Raw genomic sequence first — 25526 nt, forward strand, 5'->3', positions numbered from 1 at the left:
CGTCCACTCTGAGAAGACATCCTTTCTTGTTTGTCTTCTGCTTCATTGATTTCTGTGTCCTCATCTGATAACTGGTCATCTACTTCTCGTCCACTCTGAGAAGACATCCTTTCTTGTTTGTCTTCTCCTTCTTTATTTTCTGTGTCCTCATCTGATACCTTATTCTGAATCATGCTCAGAGGCAAGTCCTTTGCAAGACAGTCTTCAGAACATGCCCCTCCAACATCTCTCTCGTTTTGATTTTCCTCCATTACCTGAACTTCCTTCTGCTCTAATGATTTTTGGCGTTTATAGATCAAATCCCTCAATCCTTTTCGATTGTTGGTCCATACAACCCACAGCCAATGACGGTTTTTCTTATCATCATGACCAAAAAGGATTAGAGCGAGTTCCAACCAAATATATGAAGAATGTCCTGTATCTCTTTTGGTAATGTGAACACTCTTCATTGCTCGGACCAAAGCTTCCATTCCACCAGCCATTGCCCATAAGTCCTTCCTCTGGGCCCTGTTTCCTTTTTTAACTCTTCCCATTATTTTCAAATTGCATCTAACCTAGGAAAAGGAGGACAGGCAAAGCTAAATATTTGTTCTCAATATAAAAAGAGTTTGAAGTAAACTTTTTAGAAGTACATATAAGAAAAAACTGTGGCCAAATATGTAACACTAAGTTGGGTTTTTGTTTTGGTTTGCAAAACTAGTCATTTGTCATTTTAATGTGTAATATTACATAACAGGAACAAATAACATTTGTTTGTAGTTTTAATTCAGTAACATTTCAGTTGATCAAATACTAACAAGATGAGCTCAAACGTAATTGTCTAAACAGGTATATAAGCATAGCTTAAATGACTGTTAGTAACTTCAATGAAAAGACAATAAAATAAAATAATACTTACATATAACCTTGGAACAGGAGTGGAGGCATGTTTTCAAAGAAGTCCCAGCGCATTAAGTACTGAAAGTGTTATATTTAGGCAAAATGTGTCCTCTGTGTCAGTAGCATACATTTTCAAAAATGTCTATCCTCATAGTTTGCTGTAAGCACTGAAAAACGGCATGATCCATGCATGCTTTATTGAAGGCAAGTGATTGGCTGGAGGCTTGATTGCTCTGCATCCTTCATTTGATTGGTTTAAACTCTTCACCCTTTTGCCATGGACCCATTTTTTTTCTTTTTAGGTGTGGCAGCTGATCTTTAGAGGGGAAATAAAAAGTAAAGTATATTATCGTGTACATCATCTGCACCTGAAGATGTTTTCACGATTTGGCTTCATTTCTAGTCCTAAATCCTAGTCCTAATTTATTGCACTAAGAAGTACTTGCACTAATGTCCAACTCATGTTTCTTGTTGATTGTGTTTTTTATATATATGTATTACTTACTTTTATACCCTTGTTTAGCTAGAACTTTCTTAAGTTGTTTATATATATATATATGTTGTTTTTGTTCACGCTGTGGGACTGTAAGAAACGGCATTTCAATGTTTCTGTATAACACATGTGGAAAATTTGACACAAAAGTTGACTTTAACTTCAACTTTGGCTAAATCTGTAATAAACATTTAGTTTTGTTCACAAAAATATTTATACAAATGTATCGGTGGAGTATAAGAAACAGGAGACTATACCGATTGTAAGTCGCTTTGGATGAAAACGTCAGCTAAATGTAATATTAATGTGTAGTGAGTTTGGTAGTAATAAACTGTATAATAGTACAGTTATTGAAGATGATGCCATATTTATTGAAGATTTTACATTATAAATATTCACCAAAATTATTCAAAACCATATTCTTCCAAACTCTCTGCTGTAGTATGACCAACAGGAGACTATTGATGTGTTTAGTGAGTTTGGTAGAAATATACTGTATAATAGTAACGTTATTGAAGATGATACCATATTTATTGATGATTTTACATTATAAATATTCATCAAAATTATTCAAACCATTATTCTTCCAAACTCTCTGCTGTAGTATGAGCAACAGGAGACTATTGATGCGTGTAGTGAGTTTGGTAGAAATATACTGTACAATAGTAACGTTATTGAAGATGATGCCATATTTATTGATGATTTTACATTATAAATATTCACCAAAATTATTCAAACCATTATTCTTCCAAACTCTCTGCTGTAGTATGACCAACAGGAGACTATTGATGTGTGTAGTGAGTTTGGTAGAAATATACTGTACACTACTACAGTTATTGAAGATGATGCCATATTTATTGATGATTTTACATTATAAATATTCACCAAAATTATTCAAAACCATATTCTTCCAAACTCTCTGCTGTAGTATGACCACCAGGAGACTATTGATGTGTTTAGTGAGTTTGGTAGAAATATACTGTATAATAGTAACGTTATTGAAGATGATGCCATATTTATTGATGATTTTACATTATAAATATTCACCAAAATTATTCAAACCATTATTCTTCCAAACTCTCTGCTGTAGTATGAGCAACAGGAGACTATTGATGTGTGTAGTGAGTTTGGTAGAAATATACTGTACAATAGTAACGTTATTGAAGATGATGCCATATTTATTGATGATTTTACATTATAAATATTCACCAAAATTATTCAAACCATTATTCTTCCAAACTCTCTGCTGTAGTATGACCAACAGGAGACTATTGATGTGTTTAGTGAGTTTGGTAGAAATATACTGTATAATAGTAACGTTATTGAAGATGATGCCATATTTATTGATGATTTTACATTATAAATATTCATCAAAATTATTCAAACCATTATTCTTCCAAACTCTCTGCTGTAGTATGAGCAACAGGAGACTATTGATGTGTGTAGTGAGTTTGGTAGAAATATACTGTACACTACTACAGTTATTGAAGATGATGCCATATTTATTGATGATTTTACATTATAAATATTCACCAAACTTATTCAAACCATTATTCTTCCAAACTCTCTGCTGTAGTATGACCAACAGCAGACTATTGATGTGTGTAGTGAGTTTGGTAGAAATATACTGTATATTAGTAACGTTATTGAAGATGATGCCATATTTATTGATGATTTTACATTATAAATATTCACCAAAATTATTCAAAACCATTATTCTTCCAAACTCTCTGCTGTAGTATGACCACCAGGAGACTATTGATGTGTGTAGTGAGTTTGGTAGAAATATACTGTACAATAGTGAAGTGATTGAATATTATTGTATTCTCTTTTTTCGGAGTTGCACTTTTCAGACGGTCCCTCAGCACTCGTTTCTTCTCCGGCCGCAGATAGAGACCAATGTAATGTGCCCAGTTTGGAGGACAGCATGTATTGGCTTTTTTTGATCAAAATATGATTGTAGTTCGTTGTCAACCTTACCACGGTACTTAGGAGACGTAATTTGTGTCTGAACAACGTTTTGTTCATGAGTTATTGATCCATGAAATCCGAATCTGCCAATATCGTTCCAACTTTACTTTACTACCACCTCGCACTATGTTTTGTGCAGAAGGCAAGGGAGGGACTATTTTATTTTGAACATCATTATTTATTAATAAAAACTATTTAAATTAGAGTGTGTATTTTTCTTTCATATTGCCACACTTGGTAACCGTTTTATAAAAGCAATAGCTCACTTCAGGCCGTGATATATGCTCAGTATATCACAGTTTAGGGGCGTGGTTCGGCCCGACGCGTGAGCTATTGCTTAAATATAGTAGAAGAATAATACATTTGAAGAGTACACCCTCACAAAATATAACTAACGAGAGGCTTCAACCATAATGAATCCCATTCAGATTGCTTGATAATGTGTAAGTACTTGATAGGAAATAATAAAGTATTTCATTGTTTGTTACACACCTGTTCTGTGCAGCTTTATCTGAGGCTTCAAAACGGTATCCAATAATCTGCGCTGACGACAAATCTCCTCCTCGTATGCTGATAAAGCTTGAGCAAAAACTTCCAATATTTCATCGGCAGCTGCAGCTAGTCGCTCGTTGATAACACTTCTCAGTTTCTCAACTGCAGCCATTTCTACTGTGTGAAATATATGGATGTATGAAGAGACAAAATAAGCCAAAGCAACTTTAGTTTTTCTTGTTGGCATGAACAACACAACTTCCGGTGGAATGTTCTTCTTCGTTGGTTTAGGGAGTCGTTCTGCACTGATAAAGTTACATTACCACCACCTACTGGATTGACATTCAAAAATATATTGTCCAAATCTCCCACAATAACTAATAAGGGAAACAATAACATAAACAACATGTTCCCCAACACTTGTTCAGTGAGTTGCATGAATCACCTTTGTTTGACTTTTGGGTGAACCTTTTCTCACAAGTGTCACATTTGCAGTTATTCCTGCAATAAACAGTATTTCATTGTATTTGACTGTATATTTAATTTAACATTGCATTACATGTTACTTGTTAGACGCTTTTATCCAAAGTGACTTACATACTCAATACTGTGGACAATCCCCACAGGTGCAATTTGGGGTGAAGTGTCTTGCCCAGGGACACAACGACATGTTGACTGCAGTGGGGTTTGAACCTGTGACCCCTTGATCCCAACACCAAGGATCTATCCACTGCGCCAAAGCTGGGGAACAATAGCCTTGCAAGGGGGGGGGGAAGAAAGGAGAAGAAGGGGGAAGAAGGGGGAAGAAGAAAAAAGAGGAAAAAAAGAGAAAAAGAGAAAAGAGGAGGAAAAAAACGATTCTCCTGCTCCCAATTTCCCTCATGTAGCATTTAAAAGTGTTTGTATACAGTAGTGTTTCAAAAAAAGTATGTATTTGTTTATTTCTTGCGGCGGAAAAAAAATCCACAAGATTGCAGGATTGAATCCCAACTCCGTCAGTATTGAAGTGTATAATATATAGAACATGAGAGGAATAAAAGTGCTTGTGTTGCATATCTTCATTAGATATTGACTGATAAGACTTGTGTTATACAGTTAACTATTAATACATTTCTATTAAATATTAAGTAAAACTTATTTACTTCTTTCAAGTTTATTAAATACTTTTTTTAAATCAGGGATAGTTTTTAAGTCACCTATATGGACTTTTATTGAAGCTCATTGTTTGTGTGCTGTGGATAAATAATTAAAATATAACCATTACATTAATATCAACTAAGGTATAGGTTTTATAATTATTTAGTTTTTGGCTTTCGAACAGGTGAACGAAAAACTATAGAAATTCTAAACATAGCACTCCACTACAATTATTGGACAGACACTAGGTATACTTGAAAAATCCAAACCTTTATTTTAAATTAGTTAAACATAATAACATTTAAAACAGTAGTAAAACGGTATAACAAAATAATGATAATAACACTCGTAAATAGAAGATAAACATTATTATATACAATTTATACATAAGATATATATATATATATATATATATATATATATATATATACACACATAACTATAAAACTGTAAACCAAACTATATACATAATTAAGTGTCAATGCCTATGGGGGCGGATATACTTTTCACTTATTGTTTTTCATGTCCTTCAGCCACTGCTTCTTTGGCAAAGCCTCAACCAAGGGGCAGTAAACAACTCCCTTGTACTGGCTGTGTCCAGTTTCCGCTGTGCGAAATTTCCCACACTTTTTGCACGTGTTGTGCACAACCTTGCGGGTCAGCTTTCGGGTGGCTGGAGCAGGAATAGGAGCAGGAAGAACAGAGGAGAGGCTGGCATTCGGAGCCTGTGGAGCAGCGACCTGGACCGGCACCTGTGAGGTCACTGGATTAAAAATCCAGGAGCAATGGCCCAAAGGTGAAGCAGGGAAGAGCTGTCGCTGCCGCACCATCTGAGGGCCAGAGGGAAGCTGGGGTGGAGCAGGGAATAGCTGCCGCACCATCTGAGGGCCAGAGGATGGAGCAGGGAATAGCTGCAGCTGGGGACGCAGCTTTACAGTTGCCGGTGTTGCTGTTGTGGGCGAGGCCTTCCTCTTTAGCTTTGCCTGGCCAACGGTGCTACTTGGAAGGATGTAATGGTAAGCAACACCTGGCTGGGGGGCTGCTGATTGGGGGCGAACATTGGCAGGGGGAAGAGGGTCAGATGCCACAGACAGGCGGCTAGGCAAAACCAGCCCCTGCAACACCACTGCATGATCTTCCCTTTTCACCCTCTTATTGTGCCACTGCACCAGGGTGGTGTGGCTCACGTCCACCAGCTGCAGGGTGGTCTGCTGCATAACTGTCCCATTGGACAGAATGCGGCGCCTGATTTTCCTGTAGTCCTCCAGGATGAGATCCCATCTTGACACTGTGCCAGTCCCCCTCTTCCTGGGACTACGGTGGATTACACAGAGCCTGACAAAGATTGCCTCAATCAGGCGGCAGCAATCTGGCCACTGTGCAAGTGGGGCAGTGGTGGTGAGAGCATGCCTCTTCAAACTCTCCACCCCTGGAGTGAACTCCTGCTTCTTTTTAGGAGACCTGAACCGCCCTGTGTCCAGCCTGCTCTGATGTCTGGCAGCAAAAACCACCCTTTGCTTGTCATAGTCCAGCAGGTTCAGCCACTGAGCAACAATGTTGCTAACCTGAGGGAGGGAGAACACAGCACATAAGACAAGAATATCTCAAATTGTGAACTTGTATATGCACAGAGGAAAAGCAGCTTGACTGTTCATGATCCTGACCTGCTGGTTTGTTAGGACCATAGTCAGCTGGTTCCTGAGCTCCACCAGACACTCGGCAGAGATATACTCTCCCGCATGGACCACATCAAGGCAAGCATCACCTCGACATTTGGTTCCATTTTAAAGATGGACTCAACCAAAAAGGTAATATATAATGTGACTGTGTATTCAATTTCCATGTATGTTATACTCTTCTATACACAATCATATTTTTCCGCAGTGATAACATTACAAATATTGTTTCTATTGTACATGTGTTCAGTGTAATCGATCTACATACATTTACTTCTTTAACTTAAAACATCGCTGTTGTCACATTCCAGATCACAAAGAAGCTGGCTGGCCACGCCAAGGGGACAGCTCTCTGGGTGACCTCTATTGGTAATGAGGTCGGCCAGATTGTGACAAGTGTCCTCACAGTACAGGAGGGGCCTGGACTGGACACGATGGCCTCTGGTGTGATGGAGCGGTATCGCCAGGCAGCTGCGTCTAGTCACGCCTCCATACATTCTGTTCTTGTATCTTATTCTATTTACATGTATATAGACTCCTAAATGTACTTAGTCACTGACAACACTCTCTGCATTATTTAGTTTATTGTATTTATTTATTGTTCTGACATGTATATATAGATTACTTGATCGGCATTACTTGCACATTGGTCTTGCAACATAAACTACTTCTACTCTTTTCTACTGTTTCTTCTTGCACTATTTTTATTTTGTATTTGTATTTTTTGTATCTGTTTTATTGTGTTATGTCCTATATAACTATGTTACAATGTTGGGGGAGCTTGGGACTTCAGATTTTCAATGCCATTTTCTACACTGTAGCTACTATGCATATGAAAATAAAGCCTTTCAATTTTGAATCTTTGAATTTGAAATGCTTTTCCCCGGCAGAGGTGTAAAGTATATTTACTCAAGTGCTGTAACATTTTTAGATACTTGTTCTTTACTTGAGCATTTCCATTATTTGCTAGTTTGTACTTCTACTCCACTACAATTCAGAGACTAATCGTATACTTTTACTCCACTGCATTTATTTTATACCTTTAGTTATTTTACAGACTTGGATCAATGATGTGAAATATAATCAACACTTAAATAAGACTTTAGTTACACCTGGAGTAAATTCACAATCTACCCTTCAGCAAAGAAAGTGATTAAAACTAGCTGCACCTTTACCAGCTTTGACTAACACTTTAATGCATCAATAACTATTATTAAAATATATAATATATATTATTCTGTAAGGGTTCAATCTGCAAAATAAGTGCTTTTACTTTTACTTGAGTAACCTTTGAATGCAGGACTTTAACTTGTAACAGAATATTCCTACACTCTTGTACTTCTACTTTTACTGAAGTACACGATGAGTACTCCTACCACCTCTGTAAACCGGTGTGGGACCTTGTGTAGATTTTTTTACTTTAAGAAATCATGAAACTCCCCATTTTAAACATTTGTTCACTGGTTCCTGCTCAGTACGGGTCTTCTTGTGAATTGCTCTTGCATGGCTTTTGACTCTGTGAGAGTTGTGAGAAAGGTAGTGGACACTTTGGTTGGGATGAATCTGGGCCCTTTCTGTCAGATTCAGATTTTAATATTATAACTGAGATGTTGGTTAGTGGCAGTGAATCTGTGCAAATTTAACATGTGAATTTTACTGAGGCCATTGTAACCTTGCTGTGCTATTTCAACATTCATTATAATAAAGGAAATGAGCCGGCTCTATTTAATAGCTATCATTAACATGATTCATATTTTTTAAGCCATTGCAAAGACAATGTTTTAAATAAAATAAAAAACACAGTACAAGGGTGGAACGACTTTACATAGTTTTTTATGGAAAACCTTAATCAAAAACATATATACGTTTTTCATTTAATTGATAGCCGTCAAATGAATGTACCGGCTTGGAAAGTATTCTCCTGTAAAATGAAAAGTAGAACTTGATGTTGCATGAAAGGAAAGCAATAAGATGCCATCTGAGAACCATTTCGTTTTTTATTTGAAATTGTTCAACATCTTACTTGTGTTTCAAATGCAATCTCTTATTAGTATTACCAAAGTTCAATATGAGGCAACTCCGGTGATCAAACTAATCAACGTTTTTAAATAATATAATAATTTAAGCTCAAGCCCATGTGGCCATCATTTAAACATCTACTGTTTGTAACAACTTACATCCACTTACTTATTATGTCAGTCATGCCAGCTGCCTGGATGACCCTCATTTGCTTATATCTTTAGCGTTTAGGGTGAATCTGGTATTCTTACATCATCACCATACAAAGCTTTATTGTTAGATACATACATTAGATCACACAGCATTAAGTGCACCGATCATTTCTATTCATTAAAGCACAATGTAGATTATTATTTCCAACTTCAGCTTGAGTGTCACCTTGAAACCAAAATAACAAAAAAAACAATTTGATTCCACTACAAAATACATAAATATACAAAACAAAATTACATGTTGAAAACATAAAGAAATCTATTTGCAACTTAATTGCAGTTTTTTAAATCTTCAGCATAGGTTGCATTGCTCAGTCCCAGAGGTAGCTGCCTGGTGAACATTCATCCAGATGAAAAAAGTGCTGCATTTATGTGCCTTGTCACTTGTGTGGGTACATATGGAAATCTACTTGTTGGTGTAAACCATGTAATACCTTTTCAATTCAAAGTTATGCCTTCTTGGCAGCGTGAATCCTTCTCATGTGGTTCAATAATCCATGGTTATGTCTGAAATTGTTCCCACATGCTTTACAAGTAAACGGTTTCTCACCTGTGTGAGCTTTCATATGCCTTTTTAATGCTGACATGTCAATGAAGCTTTTCCCGCAGGTCATGCAAACATACGGTTTCTCACCTGTGTGGATGCTCATATGCCTTTTTAATTTTGACGTCTCAACGAAGCGTTTCCCGCAGGTCACGCAAACATAGGGCTTCTCTCCTGTGTGGACTCTCATGATGTGAAGCTTAACGTTACAGTTCATTTTGAATTTTTTTCCACATGTTTTGCAAGCATATTTCTTCTCAGCTGTGTGGACGCTCATATGCCTTTTTAATGTTGCCGTCTCATTGAAGTGTTTCCCGCAGGTCATGCAAACATACGGTTTCTCACCTGTGTGGATTCTCATATGCATTTTTAATTTTGACATCTCATTGAAGCTTTTCTCGCAGGTCACGCAAACATATGGCTTCTTATCCGTGTGGGTGGTCATGTGTCTTCGCAGCATTGACATGTACTTAAAATCTTTCCCACATGTTTTGCAAGTATATTTCTTCTCACCGGTGTGGACTCGCATGTGTTGCTTCAAGGAACTACCTTCTCTGAAATCTCTTCCACATTTTTGGCAAGAATATGGCTTTTCATCCGTGTGGGTGGGCATGTGTCTTCGCAATAATGACAAGTACTTAAAATCTTTCCCACAAGTTTTGCATTTTACATTTTTTTTTACAGTGCAAGTATTACGTTGCATGTCTGACAAGTTAGCGTTGTTTACATTGTTCCTTTTGGTTTTGTGATGTCTTTTGTTTATTTCTGGATCTGCAGTTCTTGAAATGAGCTGCAGATGACTTTGTGCTTCTGATACCACAACGCTTATAACTGGCATGTTGCCTACAGACTCTTTTGCACAAGTCTGACCGCTGTGCACACTTTCCTCATCAGTAAGAGTCACCATGAAGACATCAGTCTCCTGCTTTAGTTCAAGCTGCTCTTCCTCCTGACTGGTGCAAAGTTCCTCCTGTTCCTCTTTAATCTGTGGAGGCTCTGGGTCCTCTTGGTCCAGACTGGAGTTCCTTTCCTGACTACAGAGCTGCTGGTCAGTGAGAACCTCATCCTCATTCCAGACATGTTGCTGAGGGAGCTCTGGAGGGACAGAAAATAAACAAAATACTTGTTAGAGCCAGTATTTTGCTTTAATAAGAAAGGCCACCTAATTGTGACGTCTGTAGTCAACGCACTATAAAGGACTACAATTCCCACGGCGCCTGTGCTAAAGCCACAGTGATGGGCAACCTGTTGAGAGACGCCGTCGAGGAACAGTTTTTAACCGTACACGTACATACAAATCGTACAAGTACCCTTTAAGTTATGAAGTTATAAGCATTATCAAGAAAGAAAGAATACCTAAGTTGTTTGTTATTTTATTTGAGTTTTGCCTATTTCTTTTGAATATTGTAAAGGCCTATTTTCTTTGTTGCATGTGCACAAGTTTGTTATTTTATTTTGAGCAAACACATCGCAACATCATCTAAACCATCGGAGGCCAAGCAACACTTCAAACTGTGAGTAATTTAAAGGAAAGAAACGAGTTAGAACTGTCTGTTTAAGGCGTCTAGTGGCTTGATGGAAAGACAAGGAAGGAAGCCACGACAGTACTGTTAGTGTGGTGTTAGGGAAGCAAATTGCATTCAATGCTGGGCAATGGTGTTAAGATCAATATCACAATATCAAGACAACAACAAACAAGACTATAGAAATGTGTTATGCATAACATTTATAAATAGATTTGATCAAATACAAATAAAAAACATTAGGCCACCAACTTTTTAAAACTATAACATTATTCTAACAATGTATATTTTAACTGCTGTGCTTTGTGTATTTGTGATCTGTTGTTGGAGATCTGAATGTGAATTAATAAACAGAAAATAGCTAACGAGAGGCTTTAACCATAATGAATCCCATTCAGATTGTTTTATAATTTGTAAGGGTCAGGGAATAACTCTGTAGAGAACTTCGGTCAGAGATAGTTACGGACCGTCTACACAGCAGCGTTAAAATAATCTTGGAGGTGGGCGTATCTGAAGCTTGGGGATTTTTTGCGAACAACCAATCACATGAATCTCCCGCCCGCGACATACGAAGCAAAAAAGTTTGAAGTAAACTGGATATAAACTCCCCAAACAGGCGAAAACCTACCACTGTCTCTGCCACCTCCCTCCATGCCTGGCTCCTCCGGTTTATATCCCGGTAGGTAAATAGGGACTGGTCATAAAGCACCGGGTGATTCCCTACCGCTAATTTCTCCTCCATTTTTTGGAATATGAGGAAATGACCTGCGGTATGTCTCTCCCAGCATACACGCCGTTTGATTGGCTAGAGCTTGAACTGTCAAATTTGCGTACACAGGATTTGATTGGCTGACGCTTCCACCTCAGCCTCAAAAGTTGAACATTGTTCAACTTTGAATCCTGAAAATCCTGAAAATCTCCGCTCGCCTGCCCACAATGCAGTTCGGCGAAAAGTGAGGGAAAGTGACGTCACCCCATTCAAAGTGAATGGGCAGAAGCGTTTCAAGACTTTTTTTAACGCTGCTGTGTAGACGGTCCATTATTGTTGTGGGACACCTGGAACACATCCTTCTCGGGGTGTAGATGACCCGAGCCATAAGCGACAACAGATGTGATTCAGTGTCCTCAGCTGTTTAGTCTATCTATTGAAGAATGTTGATTATTACACTCTGAACTAGTTAAAACCTGGAACTACAAGAGGGTTCTTCAAAATTGATGTGGCATCTCAACCGTTTGGTCAACTCGTGGCCCGTGACATGTCTTGTCAATTCTCCGGCCGAAGCTCCAAATAAACCGTCAGTGTTTACCATCAAAACTCCAGCTCTCCTCGTGTCTCTTTGAGTCCTGACTCTCCATTGCTACAGAAGTTTCCCCCACAGTAACGGTACGTCTACACAGCAGCGTTAAAAAAATCTTGAAACGCTTCTGCCCATTCACTTTGAATGGGGTGACGTCACTTTCCCTCACTTTTCGCCGAAATGGATTGTGGGCAGGCGAGCGGAGATTTTCAGGATTTTGGAGAAGGGTCTAGCTGCGGCCGCGGCCAGTACACGACACTACACGACACGCCCACTACACGACACGCCCACCTGACACGACACTACGGTGGCTGAGAGACATTACCATACATGGCAGATTAAAAGCGAATTGACGACACTGACGCTGATGCAAGGATATTTAAAGAGACATGAGGTTCAGAGAACAGACAAACAATATGGCGCACCGAGTACAGGTAATTAACGTATTGTGGTTTTAGATATAATTACATACTATTTAGGTTCTCGTTTGTTTGTCGATGTGGCTGTTTAGCGCAGTGTAATTGTGTTTATTTAGCTAATTTGTATTTTAAATATTAAATGTAAAGGAATGGAATACATATAAATATATATATATATCTTAGCTCTTAGCTTGACATGCTCGACGTTCAGTTAGCATATATGCTAACTGAACATGCTCGTTCAGTTAGCATGTCAAGCTAAGAGCTAAGATATATGTATATATTTTAGCTTGACAGATGGAACAATGCATGTACTCGCATTTTTACAAGAATCTGATTTTAAATATTCATTGAAGGTGTCTTTCACATTTGAATGTTTTAAAAAAAAAAACATGTATTAGCTGCTATACTGACATACACATATGTATAATTATATTATTATTTTAAGTGTGGTTTAAAGTTAAATGATATATAGTTATTGGGTAGAGCCAAGTAACCCAGGTGGATGCAATCAGGCCTCTGTTTTTAGATGGGGTTTGTGGCCATGCTGTAGGCCTGACATTTAAACCATAGACCGTATATATAAAGATTTAAACTAGCTGAAGGGCTTTCTGTTCGAACCACAGTGACATCTAGAGGTTGTTTTGTGCATAACATGTCAACCAAAAAGGTAGAGCTGGCTGAATCAGATGGAGTTAAACTTTTTTTTTTTTCAACAAGATATCAAGACACAAAATGTGCTCTACCAAATGGTGGCGCTGGCAGTTAAAGGGTTACCTTCTGAAAGTGAGGAAGTATGACCAGCTTTGTCCCATAGGATTATACAGGCCAGTCCATTGCTGCTTGTTTAAGGAGTTAACTATTTCCAATATTAAAGTCACTGAAATTGTATTCTATTTTATTCACCTATAGACAAACAACACAACACTCCGTGATGGAGCACGCCCAGAGCTCAACAAATTGGACTCGGACACAATGAAACACTGGCTTGCTTGTATCAAATCAATACAATTCCCACATGCCCTACCCCGGAACCTGCGGTCTTCAGACTCTGGCCCCCCGCACCAACCTGCGATCCTTCGGGGACAGAGCCTTCAGTATGGCAGCCCCCACTCTCTGGAACGCTCTCCGTGCGGAGATCTGCAACATCCCCACGCTTGACGCCTTCAAAAGGGCCCTCAAGTCTGCCAAGGTCTTTGGCCCCAAATCTATTTGTGTTGTCTGTCTAACTGTTCGTCTAACTGCCTTTTGTTATGTTTGTTTCTACTCCTGTTCTTTTTAAAGCGACCTTGGGTCTCATGAAAGGCGCTATATAAATCCAAGTTATTATTAATACATCATTGGAACGGTAAGAATCTCAGCTACAACACTGACTAAAGCCTTCCCATCTCCAGTATGCCTACATGACAAGCATTTTTATAATATACAGTAAACATATCTTTGACTTATTAGAGAAGAGACAATCATCAAGCCAGATACCAAGGTATTTACAACAGGCAACCACTTCAATTACTTTTCCTTTATGTTATTGTTATTTGGTTTTTATTAGTGCTTTTGTCGTTTTGAAGGAAATTAAAATACTGTATTGAGTTGGTTTCTTCTGTTTTGGAAGCCTTGTATATCTTTTTGGTCTTGTTAGAAATACCCCATGGTAAAACAGTGTTCTAGCAGCAGTTAAAGAAGCTTAGTTTGCTGTCTTAGACTGCCAGTTGTATTAAGATGGTTTGTTCACAATTTACACATAAAACCTAAATGTTCATCTGTTTATTGTTCTTCTTCCTTTATATTCAAAGCATGTTGATTGTCTATTGGCTATATCTTGACATTATGTTAATTTGATCATACTTGCCATACATTTATTTTAATTTATGCGATTCCTTCAAAGGTTTTGTAATAGACCCCTAGTACTTTTAATTTATAAAGTAATAATAATACATGTGAATGATTGAGCTCATTAGTGGCCTGACTGGCCCTCCTAATTTGTTCCTTAATGACCCCATGATGTGATAATGTATATCTTAAAACCTTTAACAACTATATTTAGATGTTCACAAATATCTACATTTATGTATAAAATACATGTGTAGCAGTTAGACAAACATAATCAATAGATCATCTCATTAATACCTATTTTATATATTAAAAAAAAGTTGACTAAACCACCGTTTGTTGACAAAATGATTTGGGTTGAAAGTTATACTGTTGTGTCTCAAACGGATAGACTAGGTTATTAATTTATTTGCCTAATAGTTGCTTAAAATGCTACAATAACATTTGCAATTCGTTTTTAATCTGCCATGTACGATCTCAATAATAATAAGTGTCGTCAATTCGCTTTTAATCTGCCATGTACGGTAATGTCTCTCAGCCACCGTAGTGTCGTGTCAGGTGGGCGTGTCGTGTAGTGGGCGTGTCGTGTAGTGTCGTGTACTGTCCGTGGCCGCAGCTAGACCATATTGGGATTTTGAGGATTCAAAGTTGAACAATGTTCAACTTTTGAGGCTGAGGTGGAAGCGTCAGCCAATCAAATCCCGTGTACGCAAATCTGACAGTTCAAGCTCTAGCCAATCAAACGGCGTGTATGCTGGGAGAGACATACCGCAGGTCATTTCCTCATATTCCAAAAAATGGAGGAGAAATTAGCGGTAGCGAATCAATCACCCGGTGCTTTATGACCAGACCTACCGGGATATAAACCGGAGGAGCCAGGCATGGAGGGAGGTGGCAGAGACAGTGGTAGGTTTTCGCCTGTTTTGGGGAGTTTATATCCAGTTTACTTCGGGCTTTTTTTGCTTCGTATGTCGCGGGCGGGAGATTCATGTGATTGGTTGCTCGCAAAAAATCCTCAAGCTTCAGATACGCCCACCTCCAAGATTTTTTTAACGCTGCTGTGTAGACGTACCGTAAGAACTTGATAGGAAACTAGAAAATTCTGAGAAATGTTGACTGTGTGACTGAAACTTGGGTGCGCGTCCCGATGCTAACATTACCCCCGCTGAGTAAGTATTAATAGCATTAGTTGTATTGTTAAGGTACAACAAAGAATATCCATTAATTGTAGCTCACTTTTAGCTGACGATTTTAACTGTTTATCTATTACATTTTTGGATTCTTGTACCACATTCCTGCATCGTTCCTGAACATCTTTAGATTACCACTGGATTTAGCTAACGACCGACAGGTGTGTTCAAAGATCAAAGTGTTTCCACGGCAACGCCCTGCCAGTGAACGAGAGACAGCCTGTCAGAGAATGTATTCACAATATTGTGCTGCATTATTGCTTCTAAGTAAAAAACGGTAACTCCAATCAGCTAAATATCCTACCCAGAGTATTTAGGATACCAGATGAACACCTGATGGCTCTCGTGTTTGCTATATGTGCAAGTCCGTTTGATTAAATGAGCATATCGGTGCGGCCCGGACAAATATCCCTACATTGTGATCACCAAAGTATGAAGAGTGAAAATTGTGGCCAGCCGAGCAATAGTTGGAAAAAAAAACTCCACTACATTTTCCAGCTCCTCTCCCCTTTAGTCGTGATGTCACCACTCTAAGTCTTAACGAGCTTTCCCATACGGCCCGTCCACACGGTGGCGTGCGTTGAAGCTTCAGCGCTTCTGCCCATTCTCTTTGAATGGGGTGACGTCTCGCTTTGCCGAACTGCATAGTGTTTCCGTCGCTTCGCTTTGCTCGCTTCAAAAGTTGAGCAATGTTCAACTTTTGAAGCTTCGAAGGAAGCGTCAGCCAATCAAATCATATGCCAGTACAAGCTCTAGCCAATCAAACCTCGTGCTTGTGTGTCCGGGTCGGGAGATTCATGTGATTGGTTGTTGGTCGAGTTTCAGACATGCCCGCCGGTAAGCTTCAACGCACGCCGCCGTGTGGACGCTGCGATACACACCCATTATAAAATGTGAAACAGTGTGAAATGTCCACAAAATGTAAGCTGCGACTACGTGAGAACCGTACTAGCTATCAAAAATATCCAGATTGTCTAATAAAGTCCATAGTCTCGAGAACCGTTTAAACTTGGAATTATTGTTCTACGTTAAAGTATGCGGAATCTGTATGGGGTCAAAGGAGTGTTTCTGAGCTCTGTTCAAATGGATTTCCCATTCATTCCTATGGAGAAAATGAACGCAGTTTTCAGCGAATTTGCGTGAAAACGGCTAGGCGAATCTCTTATAAAAGACATAGCAACCCGATCTCGGTTATTACGAAACGTTTTGATGTGTTTTTTGTGTGTTTAGTGTCAACGCTGCCGGACGAGTAGCATGACAACATTTGTGGCGGAAGAAGGAGAATAAGATGAGATAAGTATGTTGAATACTATACTGTGTGTGGCTTCGCCAGTCACACAGAATAAGAAAGTATTTTATTTGTTGTTACACACCTGTTCTGTGCAGCTTTATCTGGGGCTTGCCTACAGACTCTTTTGCACAGGTCCGTCGGCTGTGCACACTTTCCTCATCAGTAAGAGTCACCATGAAGACATCAGTCTCCTGCTTTAGTTCAAGCTGCTCTTCCTCCTGACTGGTGCAAAGTTCCTCCTGTTCCTCTTTAATCTGTGGAGGCTCTGGGTCCTCTTGGTCCAGACTGGAGTTCCTTTCCTGACTACAGAGCTGCTGGTCAGTGAGAACCTCATCCTCATTCCAGACATGTTGCTGAGGGAGCTCTGGAGGGACAGAAAATAAACAAAGTACTGTTAGTGTGGTGTTAGGGAAGCAAATTGCATTCAATGCTGGGCAATGGTGTTAAGATCAATATCACAATATCAAGACAACAACAAACAAGACTACAGAAATGCATAAAGCATGAAAAGAGTTTATTTAAAAAGCATGCGGCCACCCACTTAAAAAAAATATATAATATGTTTTAACAATGTGTATTTTAACCGCTGTGCTGTGTGTTTGTTGTTTGAGATCTGATCATGAATTAATAAACAGAATGTGGTTCTATCAAAACAATAGGATGCAATATTTAGCATTCAATTCAACGTGTAATGTCTTAAAGGTGGGGTAGGTAAGTTTGAGAAACCGGCTCGAGATACACTTTTTGTTATATTCCATGGAATGCTCTTAACATCCCGATAGCAATGAATATCTTGAGTGCTTTGACAAAAGATCCATAAAAAAATGTAATCTGTGGAAGCTGTAGTACTGTAAAAAGCACGACCAATCATTTTAGCCCGGCTAAAATAACTGGATGGCCTACCTGCCTGTCAGCCTTCCATCTGTGCACAAACTTATCTCGTGCCCTCATTGGTCATGTGCACGTTCGTGTGTGTTGGTGGAGGGGCTCTGTAAGGAAGTGGGAGATTTTTTCCGGCTGTGTATTTTCAAATTCTAGCACACTCAGGCCCCGGCTCCACGGGAACGCATACGGCAAAATGCATCGGAGTAACGCAAACGCAACCGCAAAAAAGCTTCCGCCCACACGCAATATACACCGGATTGTGTCAAGCTCCACGAGACGGCTCCGTTTACATCCAACCGCTGGAAAAGCTGCAGTACATATGCCGAACCTGTACGTGGCGCTGTAACTTCCTCCACCAAAAGCAGCGAGTATAAGATCCCCCCCGGATGTGTAAGGCACAAACAAACAAACAAACACACAAGGTAGAAGATGGCTGATATTTGTGCAAGAAAGGAGGTCTTTTCGTGGACTGATGATGAGGTAGAACTTCTACTTCGGGTCACATTAGAGTACAAAACTTCATTAATACAGGAGAATGTTGACTGGGAGTCCTGCAAGTTAAAGTATAGCGATATAGACAACTTATTTCAGGCGCAGTATCCGAGGACCGACACAGGGAAGGATTTCCCTCACAGCGTGGGGGCCATTACAAAGGCCCAGCTTGCCGCCAAGCTAAAACAAATCCGCATAAAGTACAGGCATGCGGTGGACACGAAGCGTCGGAGTGGCCAAGGACGTGTTGTGCACATGTTTTTTGAGCTGTGTGAAGAGGTCTGGGGTGGCTCGCCTGCAACGTGCTCCCTTAGCTCGGGCATCGAGACGGGGGACCTGGAAGAGTCGTCTTCCGGACCAAGCTCACCCCGGAGTTTGGAGCGTTCCAACGATTCGTCACCGCCAGAGTCGAGCGAATCCAGCGGAAGTCTGCCAGCTGCTGCAGTTGTACAGCATCGCAGGAATCTGCTCCAGGTATGTTCATGATTTCAAGCTTAACGGACTTGCTACATACTACGATACAGTACCTTCCACAGAAAAACTGAACACGTTTAAGCTTTGTAAAAGTAGAATGTATAGAGAGCTGTTGTATTTGTAAAAGTAGAAGCTATTGCACAACATGCCTTGGTGTTATGTGATCTGGTGGCTATGGTCCTATTGTGTAATAATAAAAAAATGCTCTGGTTTATTCAAGGTGCAGCTGAACGGCCACAGAAGTGACCGCTTGAAAAAAAAACTTCCAGTTGACCATGCCGTGCAGGAAGACCTGAAACTAAAAAGGAGGATGGTGGAGCTGATGGAGCAAAATCAGAAAACATCCACCCGCAACGCAGAAAGCTTTGTTCTGATTAATGAAAATATTCGGGAGGGCTTTTCCCTGATGAGGGAATTCATGCATGCGCAACCCCACAGCAGCAGCGGTGGACAATTACCGGAACAGTCATCGTACCTGTATAGAAGGCCACAGCCTGCCTACACACCAAGCCCCTCTGCACCACACCCCTCTGCACCACACCGGCACACGAGGACCCCTGACCCCCCACGGCAACCATCTCAGTATTCATACAGGCAGTCACTCTTTGAAGAGGACTGTTGAAGCACAGAGCTTCAGTTTTTGTTGCACTTTATATATATATAAAGAAAGTCTGGAAGTGGGTGCAGCAAATTTAACTTTTTATTCCAGTGAATATTTTTTGTTGCCAGTCAAGGTGTTCTATTCCTTGTTGTACTGTGAACATGAGGACTGTTAAAGCACAGAGCTTCAGTTTTTGTTGCACTTTATATATATATAAAGAAAGTCTGGAAGTGTTTTTAACTTTTATTCCAGTGAATATTTTTTGTTGCCAGTCAAGGTGTTCTATTCCTTGTTGCACTGTGAACATGTGGACTGAAAGCATTTCACTTTTTATTCCACAAATGTATATATATATATATTATTATAGCTCTTGCAACTGTTCTTAATAAAAAACATTGCAAAATAACAGTCTTGTCTCTCATGTCTATGTACTCCGCAAGCACTCTTCACTGTCTTTCCCTCATTACAGTCAGTGAGATATCTATTACTGGCCAAGTTGACTGATAAAGCAGTGAGCTTCAGTTTGTGGCGTAGTAAGCCAGTTGTTTAACCCATAAGAACCCGGACCCGTTTCTACTTTTGGGAACATTGAGAACATAATTAAGACATATATAGACCATATTTCTGATAAATAACCCCCCCCCTAGTGTCATATAACTCATAACTTCAATAATGAGGATGCTTTTTTGGTTTAAATAGGTTAGAACATTGTTTGAACTGAAGAATAAAGGATATATTATCTAAATGTAATTGAATCAGCTAAATTAACTGAGCAGATCATAATCATATTTCTAATCGTGCATATATGTCACTCCGGGTTTCCTGTGAAAGTCAGGATGGAACATCAGTGTAACTTTACAGAACATTAAAGTTCATGTGACACCGTGCCACGTTGGTTCCTTATGGGAAAGTATAAATATACATATGATAATTAAGACATATATATACTATATTTCTGATAAATAACCCCCCCTAGTGTCAAATATCGGAAATGTCACATGTTGCACTTTAAGTTCAAAGAAAGTCTGGAAGTGGTTGCAGGCAATTTTATTTTTAATTTCACACTTTGAACATTGGAGAATCACATATTTTGTTGCTAAAGTTACATACATTAAGAAGTACTAAGTAAAAAAAAAAAAAATGGTCACTGAAGGAGCTGCACAGTGAATGTAACAAAGACTGTTTATCAGATCTTAACACAGTAACCTTCCAAAAAAAATAAATACAGTCTGTCTTTTATGTAGTCCTAAGGGTCAATGTAAGCCGTAAGCACTCTCCTCACTCTCTTTCCCTCCCCCTCATTACAGTCAGTGAGATACCTATTGCTCTGTGTGGGAGGCTGTAAATCCCTTTCAGCTTGAATTGTTCCCAACACAGACTGATCATCCACAGCCTCCTTACTGGCCTCACAAACATTGTGGAGGACAAAGCAGGAGTAAATGACATGGGGCAGGTCAACCAAGTTTATGTCCATAGGCCTTCTAAGTGCAGCAAATCTGTTCTTGAGGCGACCAAAAGCACACTCAATAGCCGCGTTCACACCAAGTACTTTCCTGTACTTAGTTCCGGCACTAATACCCCTTTCACACCAACGGTGTTTCAGGGCCGGTTCGGTGCTGGTGCTTGAAAAGCACCGGGTTTTCCTGTTCACACCGCAGCGGAGCAGCGTCATAGCTCCGGAATCCGGTTCGTTTCGAGCACCAAAAAGTTGTCCGTCTAGAAGCAAGAACCGCATACGTCACGCTTACGTCGGAGGGGGGCGAGATTAACCTGAGCTAACACTTAAGGCGAGTACGGCAAATAAAAGTTGTAACAAGCAGTAGTGCTGAGCAAAGTGACTAGAACGCAACCACACACTTGTTAAAAAAAACACACTTTATAAAGTCAGGCAACACTAACCAGGCTTCGTGTGATTCTGTTTATTTGTACCTTACTTTGACCATCCGTTCGCTGTTATTGATCATTGTGGAGAGCAGGCAGACGTTTGTTATTATAGCAGCTATCGGATGGAATCAATACATGGGCTGCACAGGTTGTCATGTCCGACTATCACAAGTAGAATCATAATGAAAAATACGTCGGTAAAAAGTGCCTGTAGAAAACTGCTTAGCAAGTAGTCAGTTTAGCTTCGGTTGCTATGCTAACATCACCCATGTTATACCAGAGAAACTTTCATAACAGCGTTGTGATGCCAAACAGCGTCAATTCAGACTGACACCAAACAGCGTCAATTCAGACTGACACACATTCACTTAAGGGGAACTGGGGATATGTATCAGCTGCTTGTGTGACAGTCAGACAGTGAATACTTTAGAGCCGTGTGAGCTAACCCGGAGCTAACGGGAGAATACACTCCCGTTGAAGAGCAGCCGGCCAGCACTGCAGCGGTCGGTAAATGCCGCTGAAACACATTAATAAACAATGAACCACGGCACTCTGGAGAAAAGTATAAGGTTGGAGAAGTCGTTATTTAATTTAATCTGGCTTCGTATGATTAAAAGCAACGCAGTCCCCGGCCCGTTGTTGTTGTGAAGTGAGCTCCGGCGTTGGGGAGAAACTCAGCGACGTAAACGGTGACGTCATGACGCAGCAGCGGCGCACCAGTCGGGCTCTGAGCGGTGTGAAAAGAGCCGGCGCTAAACCGAAGAACCGGTTCTGAACCAGAAAAGCTCTAGCACGGAGCTTGAACCGGAGTTGCGTTGGTGTGAAAGGGGCATAAGAGCCCCGGCGCTTTTAACCCCAGGGCACTTAGTACAGATCGCGTTCACACCGGAGTACTTTTCCCTGAGGGAAGATTACGCAAATGAGCCGCTGACGTCACTTCTTCTTCTTCTGCTTTGGCTTTACTGGCAGGCCACAAACCACTTCACGGCGAGTACAGTAGGTGGCGGTAATCACCTTAAAGTTGTTTGCAATCCGCTACAAAACAAGAGAAGAAGAAGAAGAAAAACTTCCCGCGTATACTGTCTGTTGTTTACCTTCCGACCTCAGACATGATGGAGATGGAGTCGACTGAAGTTGTGCTGTTTGTGCTCATGTTATACAGCTTTGTAACTTCGTTAATGCGGCCCGAGCCAGAGCCTGAGCCTATTAGGCGTCCGACAAAAATCCGGAGCCGCCACACGTCGAATGCTATAATCGCAAAGTTTCTTCAGCATCAAAGGCAGTTCAAAAGCTTTAGGAAAAGGATTGGCCGACGGAAAGCACACATGATTGCCATGTTTCACCGTAGGATGGCTGATACAGGATCTGTTTAATCGCCATGTCGGTTTTCTTTATTGCACTCTCAAGACATAACATTGAATAGAAATATTTTAAATGTAACTAAAGTGTCAGTTGTACATGTCAGTAAACATTGTATATAAAATAAAGTGATAACAGTAATAACAATATAAAATAAACTGTCCCAGGTGTAGGGATATTCTCAGCAGCATACACACCTTAGTGCAAAGTTGTGTGTCGTGTGTCAGTATTTACAAAAACTATACCAAATAAACTGTTATTAAATGCAGTTTGTCGCTCATCCTGCCGCTCCTGGCGCCGCTCGCGCTGCGCCGACGCTGCGCCGACGCTTCCTCATGGCGCAGCGCCCACACTTCATCCTGGTGCTGCTGGCGCTCCATCTGCTGCTTGAACACTTCTGCCTGGCGCTCCATCGAGGTGAGCATCTTGTCCTCCGTTTCCTGGGCCTTGGTGAACTGCACCATCTGATCTCCACGCAGCGACTCATTCACCACGGCACGCCGGTCCTCCAACGCCTGGACGGTCTCAAAGAAAAAAGTGCATCCTGTGTCCGCTTTCATAAGAGGGGAAAATAAGCAAGATACAAGATCAACAACCAGAGACAATACATCATGTATTTTTTAGCTGCCCGGATTATAACAGACAAAGACTCATTCTGAAAACTGCACTGGAACAACTCAACATCAAGGACATGGATTTCAAGTCAATATATGAAAGTAAATCAAGAAATGAAGCAAACAAGCTGATCTTCAAATTCTTCAAAAGCACTGGTCTGAGGACAAGGATTTAATAAAAACATTTAATAAATCAACAGTAGGTGGCGATATATGCTCCAAGTGGAAGCGATTTCTTACCGGAAGTCATGTGACCTCTAGCCCGGATGTTTACAATGTTTGTGAGAGAGTAAAAAGGCGCGAAAATGTGTAAATGCCGGTCTAGGCGAATACGTTTTCACGCTGTTTCATAATTGTACCAAGAAGGAAATAAACATGATTGTGAACATCAGTTCCATGCGTAACGTTCTTTCAAGACAAAGTTACAGTGTGTGTACCTTTGCGTTTGGTTGCTGGTAAGGGAGACGAGCAAGCGCTGTGATCTTCAAGACAAAGCTTGCTTGTTTCCAATCCCGAGAGTTGATGATTTTCCTCGCCTGAAACACACGATTAGTGCCATGAGTTAGTGAAGCAAATTACAGAAACACTGCACAGTTATTCACAAGTCAAAACGTTTTCATAGCGGCCGAGAATATCTAGCTAGCTAGATGTTATTAGCCAGCTCGGGGCCAGTGTTAGCTAGTTCAGCCTAGCATGGCTAGCTTGATCTACTGAGCAAATAAAAGTACATCTGAGACCATTATTGTGCAGATTAAAACCCCAGTGCATGTAGTTGCTTTTACCTTCGTCGTGGTCCGCCGCTAAATCCGCCGTTGGAGCGGCCTCCAATACCATACTGCCCGACTCAAGGCTCGATGCTGTACCGGAGAATGAAGGTCTGTGGCTTAGCAAAGCATCCAAGCGGTCGTACCATTTACTGGTCTTCCGGTCGTTATCACTTTTATTATTCCAGTCTTTAATTTGTTTGTAGTCCTGCCAGAGTTTCTTTATTTTTAGCCGGCATGCCATGGCGCTGTGCAAGATTCCCATCGCAACTTCTTCGAACAACGATCGAACATCTTCGAGTTGGGTACTGGCTTCAGCAGCATTCCCTGGGTCGCGTCCTCGGTATAGATGTCCAGAAGCGCTGATACCTCCTCATCACTCCATCGCTTCGATGATTTCCTGATGCTTGCCATAACTGCTTTCAAAAACAAACTACTCTCCGTTTGTAGCGAGGAAAAACAATGGCTGCTCCACACAACATTTTCACAGTTGTACGGGCGTGGTTTGCAATTCGCCCAGCCAATCAGCACTGGGGCACTTTTCACCCACAGGAAAGTACGCTCTCTCAGCTGGCTCTAAAAATGGGGGTAAAAGTACCCGAGATTAAGTACGATTTTTGGTGTGAACGCGACATAAGGGGTACTAACGGAACTAAACGCGAAAAGTACGGTGAAAAGTATTCCGGTGTGAACGCGGCTAATGACCATACGTGCCCTACACAAAGATAGCCCAAAGTACTGTTCCTGAACTGTGGAGCCACCGGTTGCATATTCCTTCAGGTACGGCAGCAGCGGGTAGACAGGATCACCAAGAAGATAAATTGGTATGGCCTCCTCCTCGTCCACAATCTGTTTTCTCAGAGCAGGGATCTTTCCAGTTTTCAAGTACATGTTTACCTTTGAGTTAGCAAAGACCCGTGCATCATGCACACTCCCAGGCCACTTTACCACGACATCCATGAATCGGTACTTGTAATCACAGACGGCCTGTACATTAAGGGAATGTTTGCCTTTCCTGTTGATGTAGTCAGTGGGGTTGGTAGATGGCTGCTTGATTTCGATGTGGGTTCCGTCCACTGCTCCTAAACATTGTGGCATGTGATGAGCATGATCGAAGCCCTCAACCAGATCCGCGGTCTCGGGCTCAGTAAAAGGCAGCTTGATATATTTTGGACCCAGGTGGATTGAGATCGCTCTGCATGTCTGCCTAATAATGACGGAAAAAGTCTGGCGCGAAACACCGAAGGCGTTAGCAGTCTTCCGCATCCTTCCCCCATCGCTCAGGTAATACAGTACTAACGCAACCCTTTTCAGTGGATCAATTGGTGCCCTCATGTTTGTTGTTTGCCTTTCGATATATGGGCACAGTTCTTCGTTCAGGGCGACGACAGAGGCTCTGGACATGCGGAAGTTCTCCCTCCATTCCTCATCCACGACAACGCCATTGACAAAATTGTCCCACCAACTGCTGCTTCTGCC

At 40.7% G+C, this 25526-nt stretch overlaps 2 protein-coding genes across 3 annotated transcripts in view; one reads left to right on the forward strand and one right to left on the reverse strand.

The window, feature by feature from the left end:
- LOC117472689 (gastrula zinc finger protein XlCGF57.1-like) overlaps window positions 1–25526 on the reverse strand; it is a 76319-nt gene that overhangs the window by 42323 nt on the left and 8470 nt on the right. The window contains exon 2 of one of the 2 annotated variants that reach the window (XM_034118020.1): window positions 17057–17338. In XM_034118020.1, coding sequence (XP_033973911.1) covers window positions 17057–17338 — 282 coding nt within the window. Of the gene's footprint in view, window positions 1–3835; window positions 4089–17056; window positions 17339–25526 lie in introns of those variants that run through there. The other variant, XM_034118021.1, reaches the window with a different exon arrangement.
- Window positions 18206–19687, forward strand: LOC117472697. Its single transcript, XM_034118033.1, has 2 exons — window positions 18206–18825; window positions 19046–19687. Exons 1-2 carry the CDS (start codon window positions 18289–18291, stop codon window positions 19445–19447), a joined length of 939 nt encoding a protein of 312 aa, XP_033973924.1. The 5' UTR covers window positions 18206–18288; the 3' UTR covers window positions 19448–19687.

This window comes from Trematomus bernacchii, unplaced genomic scaffold, assembly GCF_902827165.1.
Source record: "Trematomus bernacchii unplaced genomic scaffold, fTreBer1.1, whole genome shotgun sequence".
NCBI lineage: Eukaryota > Metazoa > Chordata > Actinopteri > Perciformes > Nototheniidae > Trematomus > Trematomus bernacchii.

Coding starts and splice junctions, on each gene's coding strand:
- LOC117472697 (XM_034118033.1), top strand. CDS start 18,289: ATGGCTGATATTTGTGCAAGAAAGGAGGTCTTTTCGTGGACTGATGAT. Junction 18,826..19,045: donor ATCGCAGGAATCTGCTCCAG/GTATGTTCATGA, acceptor GGTTTATTCAAG/GTGCAGCTGAACGGCCACAG.